Here is a 13,084-nt window from a genome sequence, read left to right as displayed (position 1 = left end):
CCTTAAGGGAGAAAAAAAAAAAGGAAGAAAAACCGCAACCATTTAACCTTAAATGTGCCACTTTGTGTTGCTGGTTTAGTCTAAGCACAATCCAGAGGAAACCACATTTTCCAAACTTCCATAAATCAGATTTCCAAAGGGGGAGATTTGAAATGAGAGGTGAAAGAGCATAAAGAATAACAGCAGAGCCTTTGTAAAATAGAGAGCATAGGAAAAGATTCGCCATCACAGACACAGAGTGATCCAGAAGCACTGTGTACAGCCTAGGAGTTAAGACTGAGTTTTGGAGCCAATGGCCCAAGAGTTGTTTCTTACTCTGCCACTCAAAGCTGTGTGGCCTGATTTGATGTTGCAAACTCGAAAAGCTCAGTTCCTTCATCCGTAAATGTGGGTAATCATAGTACATACCTTACAGAATTATTGTGAGAATTCACTGAGACCAACCTTGTAAAATATTTTGCACAAAACCTGGCACTAAGTAATTAATAGCTTAAAACATGCTGATACATGACCTGACTACATAGCTATACTGTAAACGGTAAGGTGAACTTTACCGAGTGTATCCCACACTGTTAATGACACTTTAATCTTATTTCCTAAATGAGGACACTGAGTCTCTAATAAGGGTTTTGCCCTGATTCTCACAGCTTGGTTTAAAGGTAGGACGTGCATAAGGACTCTAATTGCACAAAGTTCAGCTTCCTGTCTGCCATAGCTGTCTCATAAACAAGACAGCAGTCCTTGCAGGTAACTGTCCTGTCTTCTTAAGGAAGATAAAGTGATGGAGGGTGAGCCAGCCTAGACCAACATAGCTTATTCTGGAGAAGTGAAGCTTTGTGTTTCTTTGCAAACTGCACTGTTTGGATAATTCTGCATTGGTCGTGCTTCCAGAAATGTGTTCTTCAACCTTCGGAAGTTAAAGGCAGATTTTTTTCAAAAATTCTCTTTCGATTGATGGTGTGAAGCAGGGAAACATGAAAGTTGCTGTGGCTGTTGTCAAGCTGTATCGTGTTTACAGTGGATAATTGTGTCTCGCTATAGGCATGTCAACACCGCTCTAATTCAGAGATAATCTGCTGTACAACTCCTTCACTCCAACAGCTGAATCTGCAGCTCCCCCTGACAACCAAAGCCTTTTTCATGTTAGACGGGATCCATTCCAAATACTTTGATCTCATTTATGTACACGATCCTGTGTTTAAGCTTTTTGAAAAGCCAGTGATGATCTCAATAGGCAATGAAAATGTCCTGGAAATTAAGGTAAGAAATGCTTTAAATGCTCTCTTAAATCATCAGCTGGCACTTAATTGACTTTATAGCTATGGGAATAGAATTGTTGTACTTTGTTGGTCATTATCGTACACTACATCAGCAAATATCTAAGCTCTGAAAAACAAATCTTTTGGGTATAAGACTAAAAGGTAAGTAAAATTGTGGACTGCTTTTTAATGAAGTGTTTAACAGCTCTTTTTGTGTGTATATTAAGTAGCAAACATGGAACACAAACCCATTAAATAGGCTGCCTGTGATGCATTATCCTGCCAATATTATGTACGTATTTTCCTGGACACATAACTATGCTCATTATAAGATAAAAGGGAAGAGCCATGAAAGTAAATGCAGCAATTATGGTTCTGTACTTCCTTGTAATACTTGGAATTTTGTGTCTGGGTGTGGTCATCTCTAAGCTGATTTATAAATGGAGCTGGGTTTCCTCTACCTTAGGAATAGATTAGCCTCTAAATATAGTTTAATTGGAGAATAGCAGATCATCTTTTCTAACCCAGCCGGTTGCAAACAAAGAATACTAAAGCCCAGAGAAGTTTGACAAGTGATGAAATAGTGGCAGAACAAAGACTAGAATACAGCTCTCTTATGTCGCTTCAGTCATTTTTACTTCAAATAGTAATAAAACAGGCAAAATTATTAAGACCTTCATTATCTATAGCCTTCCGCTAGAAACAGCAAAATTATCCTTCAACATGTTTTAGACAATTAGAATTTTTTTTCCCTAAAAGATTGCCAGGATGCAAATATGAACAAACACAAAGTAATAGGATAGTCTTTACTTAGATGTAATACATGTTCTCATAGATCGTCTTCAAAGCAATAATATGTTTGTACTGAAAATTTTCTTTTTCAACAAGATTTTATTTACAGGCAAACCCATGCACATATTCACACTCATACACGTTTACTAATCTCACAGTTGTGTTTTGTACAATAATGAAGCAAGCCCCGCGTGAAATGAACTGGAAGCCTGCCTCAACGAACAGCATGTTTACCACGGCAAAATCTTTCATCTCCTTCTTTAATTAGGTTTAGAAAGGGAGAAAGAGCTTTTATCTCTCCTCGTTTTCTTTTTTTCAATAAAACTAATCTAGTGTGACCTTTTGCTTTCAACAATTACTGTGTTTGCCATTTGAAAGATTCCAGTCGGTTTTTCTTGATGAAAACAAAGGTTTATTTGCAAATATTTTTATGCCCAGATAAACTCTATTTTTCTATTCCTGTATCTATGATGGATGGATTAGCAATAAATGGCTTTTTATCTACCTTTCCAAGCACAGTCTGACATCAAGAATACTTCTTTTCCTGTAAATTAAGTACCCATTTTTCAATGTCCTACAAAATTGTTGCACCAAGAAAAACATGATTTGCCGTCACCCTCAGCCTTTCAGTACTATTCCCAACATGGCCCAAGGGGTGTCTGGAAACAGGCACAAAACAATTTCTTCTTTTCCCTCTATAGAGAATGACTCCTTTCTCTAACAAGTGTTTAACACCTGTCGTGTTACGGAGTGACAATCTTGGGGGAAAAGGGCCAGTTTAGGGACTATTTAGGTATCGTGATTCAGTCTTTTCCCATACTTCATTTTCCTTACGTATAAGAGAAAATCTAAGGTATAAGAGAACATTTGTGTGACAGCAGTTTAACCCTTTATCATTCTCTAAAGTTGATCCCATTAAAACCTTTGCCTCTCTTACGGCAAAAACAAATGAAAGCAAAACATAAGAAAAGAAAAGGCCTCTTCTGGACAAGCAGTGGACTGTTTTTTTCAAAAGAAAGGATACCATTTTATTTCCCGTTGTGCTTGTTGTTCAGTTACCCTTCAAAACATGAGTGTGAAGGATGTTTGTGCTCTCAATGAATGCACTCTGGAGAGAAGCACGTGTTTACAGTGAGATTGGCCCCTTGTGGCCTGGAAGAGTTCACGCTCCTTGAGCAGCCATGCGGACAAGAATTCCTTGGCTGCAAAGAGACGGTGATAGTTTCCAGCCCGAGTTGTGAGAATTGCCTCAGTCAGCAGTTGGCCCAGTGACTACTCCATGGCCAAGGGGTCAGCCAAGTTTGGATCTGGAGAACGTAATAGAGACCAAGGATCAGCCATTCCTCAGAGCAAATCAGAAACCTCATCAATGTGGGAGGGAGCTTCTGACCGAGCTTGGAGTCAGCCCACCCCAGTGGTGAGCAGTGGTTGTCAGAAGTCGCCATCTCCTCAGCAGTTCACATGAGGGCACCACGTTTATGTCACAGGCAGCTCACATATGGGTGGCATTTGGGTTAACACAATACTTTGACCTATATTGTTTCATCTGAGAGTCACGTGTGCCTGTGAGGTTTGGGAGGTCAGTGATGATAATCCCCATTTATAGATGAGTGAGCAACGGTTTAAAAAGATTAGGTCTTGGGTCACCTGGGGGGCAAACAACTAGGGCTCTCCCTCTGTTTCTTGATTCCAAATTTGGTCTTCTTTCCACTACATTACAATGCTTTTCATATTAACTTTAATGTATACCGAAATACCTTTCATAATAGAGAAACTTTTCTTTCATGGTATGTAGATATCTAGCTACACAGTTCTTTAAATGAAATAGCTCTAAATTCTTTACAATTATCTAAAAATCAATTCTGTTTAAAGGAACCCTCTATTTTTCCCTAATTGTATGACTTTTTGTGTATGAGCATATTTTACAGAACTAGAGAAGTACAGTATTTAATGCTGGAACAAGTACCGTCTGACACTGCCCTGGGGTTTGTCTTATTCTACAGCGTATGGGTGTAGATGGTAATAGAGATCCTCCAGAAATTCAGTCTGGAGAAGTCAGCTAAACAGGAAAAAGATGGCAGGAAGATCAGCTCAGGGGTGAGCAGGGTCTCGGGTATAGCACTGCGAGCTCAAGAGCAAAGGTGGGGGGTCAGGAAGAGGCCTGCGTCGGTGTCTGGGTGTAAGAAGGGTCTAGAAGGGAGCGTAGTTCTGAGCTAATCCAGCTTCCTTGCTGCCCAGAGCCAGCCAGAGGTTGGCTTCTTCACCCTGCTGACTAATTTACCTGCAACTATAGGCCCAGGCTCATCACAACCACGGAGGACAATTCTGTCTCCAGGCAGGATGGAGGTGAAGGGCTCTTTCCTTAAAGGTCATCTGGCCCAAGGTCAAGACCTATTCTTCTTGATGGTACTTATAAACTAGTAGTTCCCTATACTGTGCACTTTAATGTTCATTCTGTTAAATATATATATATATATATATATATATATATATATATGTTTAATTGCAGGGCACATAGGCAGTACCTGTGGTTTCACAGTTCCCAAGTAGCCATTGAAGAAACCAGTTTCGTTTTGTTTCACCCAGCTTTTCTCAAATGACCTGGGAACTTTTTTCCCAAAGGCCTATTAGCATCCTGTGGACTCAGCTTGAAGCTTTCTGTGAAGGTTCTCTGTTCACCCCGACCCATGGCCACCGACTCACTGTTTTTTTCCTGCCAGCCTCTCTGGACTGCTGCCTGGCTGAGTCCTGTACCAGCCTGCACCCCCTACCCCCTTAGCTGACGTTCCTAGACTCAATCTTGTGGCCACCTCGATGTATGAAAACTTGCAAGGCCCCTTCTGTTATAAAGCTGTTTTTCACATCCCACCCACTTCCACTCCAATCTGCCCTGTTGTGTGACCAGCTCGCACCTGGGTCCCTGAGCCTGAATCCCACATAAAAACATGTCACACCAGGCAAGAGTTGGGTAGAGAGGGAACAAGGAACATCCTGATATGGCTGATACATTGGGAGTGCTTCGTTTTCACTTTAAAAAGGCACTCATGCTAACACTGCAGTGAGAGAAAGCTACTCGTCCTCCCCTTTATATTCTCGTTAGGGTTAGGGTTAGGGTTAGAGTTAAGGTTAGGGTTATGCACAGTGAGTGAGTAGCAAGGACATTTTGTATCAAATGGAATTTGATTTGCTTCATGATCAGGTCCTTTCTTGAACCTTACTTCTCAATGTGTAAAGCACGAGTAACAATAATACTGACCTTAGCAGGGTGTCTTTACAGGAGCAAATGGGGTCATTTTGCCTCTAAATTGCTCTGTGTGGGGGGGATTCAAGACCAGAAAGTTTCTTCTTTGTTGTTTTATTTAAAAAGCCATATATTGCCATTTCAGTGACTGAAGAACTGAGCCAATTTTGTAAATATGTTCTATTTGATAATACTTAAATAGTGAAAAAGTAAATAATGAAAGTTCTAAATATATACCTTTTCTTCCCACAGCTCCATAAAGCTATATTTATTTTAAATGATAAAAATTTATATATTTTTCTTTACTCAAGCCCCTCTGTTACATCGTGGTGGGCTGCTGGTGTCACTTTTGTGGTACCTTGAGTAGCAGACTTCTAAGATAATTACTAAACCTACGGAGCTGATAGTGATTTCTTATGGAAGTCATGGCTTGGCACATGTTCCTTGGTAGGCACCAATGAGAAGGGGTTCGGCTGTATGTCTGTGCGATCTGTTGTTTTAGGGAAGCCTTTATGCAGCCTCCAGGAGGTCCTGACCCCAAAACCCTGGCAACGTCAGTGCAGGATGTCCATCCCTCCCCCAGCTTTGGTATGATCTAAGCAAGCAGGACACATTTTAGTCATTCCCTCATAAATCAAGCCCTCCAGCTCTTTAATCTCTTTTCTTTGTCATCCCCTGAATTCCCTCCAATCTGTGAGTGAGTGCCTTAATCCTCCTCAGACCTAACCAACAAGTTGTCATCTGAAGCCCCAAAGTGACCTATTAGATTTATGTCCTTGTGTGTTGAATTGCCCTGTATGGCTGACCTGGTTCAGTGCAGCACCCACACTGCCTCTAGAAATAGCATATGGACAGGGTTTGTCTGTATCTAATTTTTCTTAAACTCCAGATTCGTGTTTGAAAAAGGATTTTCTCCCACCTTCTTTTCCTACAATAATATCTGACCTACCAACCTGTTAAGATCCATGAACAATGAATGCAAAAGCAGTTTGCCAAGTTTTAGAGGTCATGTAAAACAGAGGAGCTACGGTGTGGTTGTTGCTGGCTGCTGTGTCCATAAGGAAAACAGTGATATGTTCGGATGAATCTTTCCTCCAAGTAATGGCTTTTTAATAAATAACTGTGCTCATTAAGTGTTGATATGAAAAACTGTTCCTCTGTTTTCACTTCTTTCCCAAGGCTAATTACTGGTTTCTTCAACAAAACAGTAATATTTCACAAATGCCTAACGGTACCTTCAGTTAACTGAATATGTCACATTGGATAAGTTTTTTAAATCCTCAGGTAACTTTATAATTGTTCAAAATAACATACTCGGCCCTCAAATCATAATGCGGGTCACATGGACTCTTGCAAGCATTTCTCTGAAAATGAAACCATTTATGTAAAGGGTTTAACTGTGCAAGTACGATGAAAAGAAACCGCCCCACTCAAACACAAAAGGAATATATGAACATAGATGAATGAAATCAGAATCTCTGGAGATGGGACCCAGGCCTCAGTATTTTATAAAGTTCTTACTGTGATTCTAGAGGTGAAGCCAAACCTGGTATCACTACAGCATGGAAGTGTTAGGCAGCGCAACCACTGACTCTCTAAATTGCTTCCTGTTTGCCAACCATCCACACCCCTGAAAACATTAATAAGGTGATTATGGGTAAGAGGTCATGCCACGTAAGGATGGGAACCAAGACTCTCCTTTTCTCTACAATCCAATTCAATAGAAAAGCCATAGCCTGTGATTCCTAACTAATTAGGGCCCTGAAATGGTCGTGCTCTCTCTCAGCCATCCAAATTCCCATGAAAAAGAGCATCATAAACTGAGTATTGTGTCCCTTGGCGACAACATGGCCCGTGTTTGCAGCATATTTATATTCCTTCCCAATTGTTTATATTCCTTCCCAATTGTTAGCATTCCTGCAAAACTGTGAAGTGTTAACAACCTCTTTTTTCTAATTCCAGGGAAATGACATTGACCCTGAAGCAGTTAAAGGTGAAGTGTTAAAAGTGGGAAATAAGAGCTGTGAGAATGTACACTCACATTCGGAAGCCGTTTTGTGTACCGTCCCCAGTGACCTGCTGAAGCTGAACAGTGAGCTAAATATAGAGGTGGGATTCCTGCATTCCTCTCATGATGTAAATAAAGATGCCAGTGTAATTATGTCACTTGCAGACTTAAAATAAATCATTACAGCTCATTTGTGTGTTGGCTTTGGCTCATCAGCTCAGCCTTGATTCTTAGTTGTTATTTTAGAAATAGTGAGTTTTTTGTTGTACTGTCTCCTTCCCAAGCATGAGAGGGTAGATCTCAAAAGCCCTTCCTAGCAACGCTCCCTCTGTCATGCCAGACTCTTGCCAAAATTTGCTGTCATTCTCAGGAGCGATAAGGACACATCCAAGATTGCCCCTCCCCTACCTTCTTACCACCCAGGAGGCTGGAGCTGGCATCCCACTGCCATCCTCAGCGATCTCAAATGCATGGGCCTCATAAGAAAACAATATGTATGCACTAGACAAAAGTAAATAGAAATTAAACTATTGGACAATAGCTCCTACATGTAGACAGCTAAATCAGATAACCTGGAACCAGAGTGAGTGATTTTTTTTTTTTGCATTTTTTTTTCCTTGAAGAGCTTTATTAAGATTAACTCACATACCATACAATTAACACATTTAAAATGTACAGTTCAATGGTTTGGGGTATATTACATTATTATTTCTTTTTAATTTGTGGAAAATACCTGTAAGATTAAAATTTCCCATTTTAACCATTTCTTAGTGTACAATTCAGTGGCACTAATTGCATTCACTTTAATTGCAACCACCACCACTATCTAATTCTAAAGTTTTATCACCCAAAACGAAACGCTGGAACAATTAAGCATTGCCGTCACATTCCCTCTTCTTCCCCAGCCCCTGGGAACCTCTAATCTACTTTCTGTATTTATGAATTTGCCTGTTCTGGACACTTCATATAAGTGGAATCGTATAATGGTTGTCTTGTGTCTGGCTTATTAGCATGTTTCCAGGATTATCTATGTTGTAGTATGTGTCAGAACCTCATTACTTTTATGGCTGAATATTCCATTGTATACCTCATTTGGTTTATCCAAGAATGAGTGCTTTTTAAAGGGTTCCTGAAATCTTCTAAAAAGTTATAAAATGGAAAACTACAGACAAACTTGGAAAGTTTAATGCTGAATTACGAGATCAGAGCTTGGAATTCAGAAGGGCCATAAATCCTAAAAATTATACCATGTTAAAGCTGGAAGGGACCTCAAAGATTTCTTCTATGTATCAAAACTGAAATTAAAGTATTTTGAGACTTTATTATCCCATAATAGTATGATTATTTACTTCTTATGGGAAGTCTCCTTTGCCCTCTGCCCCACTCTCCACGACAGAATTAATGTCCTATTGTCTGTGTTTCTTACTATACTCCATGTGTAAATAGATGTATTTATTTACACATCTACGGGACACATCACACTGAATTGTAATCATCTGTTAATGTGTTTGTCTCCCCTTTTAACACTTCAGTTCCTCTAGATCAGCAACTCTTTTTTATTTATCTTTTTATCCCTAATGCCTAATGACAAGTACAAACAGGTAAGTGCTGTGTAAGTCCCTCAGAGATCAGTAGCTCCTAATTATTCAAACACTGAAGCAGAATCGAGGAGTCTTATTACGCGCTCATATCACTTCTAGAATAGTAATAACCGGGTTGTGTTTGGGGCCCAAAGAGACTGATCCTCCCTGTGTAGCATATTTTGTATCTATCTAAAATAGCCAGCTAAATGCTGTCTTTTCTTTGTCATTTTTAGTGGAAGCAAGCAGTTTCTTCAACTGTCCTTGGAAAAGTAATAGTTCAACCAGATCAGAATTTCACAGGATTGATTGTTGGTGTTATCTCAATATCAGTACTACTCTCGTTATTGTTCGGACTTTTCCTGTGGCTGAAAAGGAGAAAGCAAATTAAAGGTACATTTTTTTCACTTGCTTGTTTTAAGGAGTTACCTTAAGAATACAGTCATTAGAGTTTAAACTTGTCATAGATTCATGTGCCCTGTCATATATGCCATCCATAAAATCCATGAATTCTGTCACTTGGTCCAGGTCTGCTGGGACCCATACTAGCCAAGTCTTTAACGAGCTCTTTCTCTCTCTCTCTGTTTTAAGATCTGGGCAGTGAATTAGTTCGCTATGATGCACGAATACACACTCCTCACTTGGATAGGCTCGTAAGTGCCCGAAGTATAAGCCCAACCACAGAAATGGTCTCAAATGAATCTGTAGACTACCGCGCTACTTTTCCAGAAGGTATATTTCAGTTTTTTGTTCTGAGAAATACCTGTGCATATACCTCAGTGGGTTGTGGCATTGTTGCTTATTTTGGGTTTTGCCTTTATATTTTTATAAAAACATAAAAGAAGTATTTACCTCCTCTTTGGCCAAGAAGTATTTAAATTGACACAGAATTACAGGGATTTTATTTTTAAATGAACGTATTTACAGATTATGTTAGGTTTTTAGATTCTTTTCTCACAGAAAGGTTAATATTGAAATCATTTGAGCAAAGGCAGGTGTTTATCGTGTGAATGCAATGTTAAGAAATTGTCATGCTCTCTATAGCAACCCAGAAAGAGTTAAGATACAAAACTTATATAAATAAAAGTGGGCACTGCCACTTTTTTTAGCTCAAAATGTTGATCCTGAAACATTTAAACTATACCTGTAGTACTTCTTCGAAGGAATCTCCGTGGACTGTTAGTACACAGCCTTTTTTTACCCACAGCATTCCAGCACTTGCATACATTTTGAGTCTTATCCAATAAAAACCTTCAGTTATGCTATTTAAAAAGGAGGCATTAGCATCATCTGCTTATGGTCAGGTTAACCAGAGCATTTCACATTGTTTTATCTAAAATCTCCTGGTAAACGCAAAATGTCCGTATCATATCTGCTCCATTATCTTTAGAAGTTACAGGACGTGAGTCAAATACAAGCATTTCCCTGGTTGAATATTTACCACTGGACAAATAAAATGAGTCACAGACGGTTGAGGATACTGGAAAACTTAGAAGTTGCTCCTCAAAATAAGTACAAGAGCAGTAAGGCACTTAACATTTTAACTTTTATTTAACACTGACTGCCTCTTATTTTTTGAAGTTTCTATTAGTTCTGTAGAGATATACGTAAGTATTGTCTTTGCCCACCTGAGTCCTTTTTGCCTTTAAAAATCCATGGACAGATCAAATCCAATTTACAGTTTTGAAATTTAGAGCTTTGATTATCTTGTATTCACATGTAATAGCTCTAATCTGAGATTATTAAAATTCACAAGTAATTTTGTTTTAAAGTTTACTTAATCTTCTTTCAACCTGGTTACTCACCAGACCTCTGTCATCATTGCTAAGAAGCTTGAGTTCCATTCTCTTTTCTACACTGAACCCTTGAAGACATGGAAAAGTAAAAAGGCAGGAATAGGTCATCCAGAGAGAAAGGGAATGCACAGCCCACACCTAAGGAAGAAACGAGTACAGAGCTTCTGTCTGCTGGGACCAGCCTCTCATCAGTCTTTTATGGGGACCTAGGGTTCTCTGCAGGGTCACTCCAGAATCACACATTAATGGTTTCAGTGGTTTGCACACGTATTTACGTTGAACCCCAGGGTCGGTAGAATTTCCACGCCCAAGGACTTTTTTCCATGTCTCACCAAGAATTTCCCTCAAGCTCCCTGATCTCCAGGTTTGGGGAGTGAAAGTGAAGGGACCAAGCTTAGAGAGGCTCATCTGCCTCTCCTTTGTGGGGAGGGTTTGGAGACCTTGACTTTGGCATTAATGGAGCAGGCAGGCCACTAGGCTCTCCTCTTCCCTCACCCGTCCAACATTCAGGGATTCCGCCTGTTTGTACATCCTTCCCTTCAGGTGGCATTTGTCTGATTTCCAGATAGTGATTATACTGTCACTACAGGTGGCGCTGATGCTTTTCTGAACCACTGTTGAGATTTCCTGCTCTGGCCAAATTGATTTATTATTAACCAAACTGTCTAATGTGGAAAACTGCTTAAGTGGGGTTAGGAATAGTCCGGGAGCCGTCAACTTCTTTTTTATGCCCCTCTCTCAAGTTCTGATGTTCCTGCTCTTTTGCAAATAAATACTATCTTCGGTCCCGCTGGGGTCCGCCCACATAACCCTTGCCCTCTCCCCACGTTATGTACTAATACGGTTCAGTGCTCTGCCTTGTTTATCTCAGGTGTGGGGCTGTGGACATGATACCCTCTCCCTGACGTGTATGGGTTCCCAGTGGACAGAGGAAAGCAACCGGTGGCCTCTCTGCCCTATTTGGCATTAAGACACTTATTCTCAACCCTGCAATTCCTCCACCCTGAAATGAAAAGCCTTGCCTGAGGCTCCTACAGGCATGCCGACCCCTCTCCAATGCCCGCAGCCGAGCAGTACACATGGCCCACTAGCCCCCTTCTAATCTGCCTTCTCTAAACAACGGTAACACTAAATCTGCCATCATCCCATGATGGACAATTGACCGCTAATGTGAAAATTTTTCAGTTCTGAAAATTTAGCCATTATATTTCTAATCATATATATGTAAAATAACTAATTACACATGTTTTTCTTTGGCCAGGAAACCATCTAGATTTTGAGCAATACTAATTAATTCCATTAATAAACAGTAAGTCTCTCAAAAGGCAGACTACTTTTGCTGCTTCCCATTCTTAAGAATATAGTATATTAAAAATAAACCTCAAGTGTGGCTTTTTGTTATATATAAGAAGAAAAGTCTAAGGAAATGAGAGTAAACAAGCTGTCAAAGTCAGTGCTTATTCTACTTAAAAGAAAATTTATAAACAGTTTTTAAAACGTGTGTCTGTGTGTGTGTAAAAGGCAGCATCTTTTTCCAACTTACCATTTTTATTAAACCAGCTCCTTTGTAAACGCTCTTCCTAGCCTCAGTCAATGATAAAACCGTCATTTCTGTCATTTTGAAATTCAGGCTTCATTATTAATTCAATTTGCTACCTCTCTCTGTTGCAGTGAGTTTTTGCTCTTGTTTTCTAATATTTTGCTTTATCTTGCAGACCAGTTTGCTAACTCATCCCAGAATGGATCCTGCAGACAAGTGCAGTGCCCTCTGATGGACCTCTCCCCCATCCTGCCTGGTGGAGACTCTGACATATCCAGTCCGTTGCTGCAAAATACCGTTCGCATTGACCTCAGCGCACTGAATCCGGAGCTGGTTCAGGCGGTCCAGCACGTGGTGATTGGGCCTAGCCGCCTGATTGTGCATTTCAATGAGGTCATAGGAAGAGGTCAGTGTTTCCACTCAGCTCTTTGTTCAAGATGATTTTCCAGTAAGCATTTTGTCTTCTGCCTTTGCAGATTAGAGACTTAGACAATGGTGAAAGCAACCGACAGGACGGTGATAACAAGTGCACTTGATCTCTGTTCTGCAGAAAAATAGGCCTGCAAATCATAGCCATGGGGATTTGCCCCTGGACCTGGAGGCAGTTCGATAATCTCCCAAACATACGAGAAATAATCACATTCCTTCCTCACCTTTATCATTATGACAATTCTAATTTCTTGAAAGGTACCTTTTACCTCTTTCTAAAACATCATTCTTTTACGTTTCAATATTTTTACTCCTACTTCCTTCCAGTCTTTCTTTACTCTGAAAACACTGACTGACTCTGAAGTCCTGGTTTGTAGCAGTTTGTACCCTGCTGGGCGGCATCAGAAGGCAGGGAATTTATAGCGTTCTCCTAACCTGA

The 13,084-nt window shown here is 40.1% G+C and overlaps 1 protein-coding gene across 3 annotated transcripts in view; it reads left to right on the top strand.

The window, feature by feature from the left end:
- The window catches only part of MET (MET proto-oncogene, receptor tyrosine kinase), a 111,646-nt gene that overhangs the window by 79,459 nt on the left and 19,103 nt on the right, over positions 1-13,084 (top strand). For 2 of the 3 annotated variants that reach the window (XM_033098969.1, XM_033098970.1), the window contains exons 11-15: positions 1,042-1,260; positions 7,255-7,401; positions 9,117-9,273; positions 9,472-9,612; positions 12,392-12,622. In XM_033098969.1, the coding sequence (XP_032954860.1) occupies positions 1,042-1,260; positions 7,255-7,401; positions 9,117-9,273; positions 9,472-9,612; positions 12,392-12,622 (895 nt within the window). The remainder of the gene's footprint in view (positions 1-1,041; positions 1,261-7,254; positions 7,402-9,116; positions 9,274-9,471; positions 9,613-12,391; positions 12,623-13,084) is intronic. The other variant, XM_033098972.1, reaches the window with a different exon arrangement.

This window comes from Rhinolophus ferrumequinum, chromosome 26 (genome assembly GCF_004115265.2).
Source record: "Rhinolophus ferrumequinum isolate MPI-CBG mRhiFer1 chromosome 26, mRhiFer1_v1.p, whole genome shotgun sequence".
NCBI lineage: Eukaryota > Metazoa > Chordata > Mammalia > Chiroptera > Rhinolophidae > Rhinolophus > Rhinolophus ferrumequinum.
The sequence above is the reverse complement of the archived record's forward strand: the minus strand, read 5'-3'. Positions and strand labels throughout refer to the sequence as shown.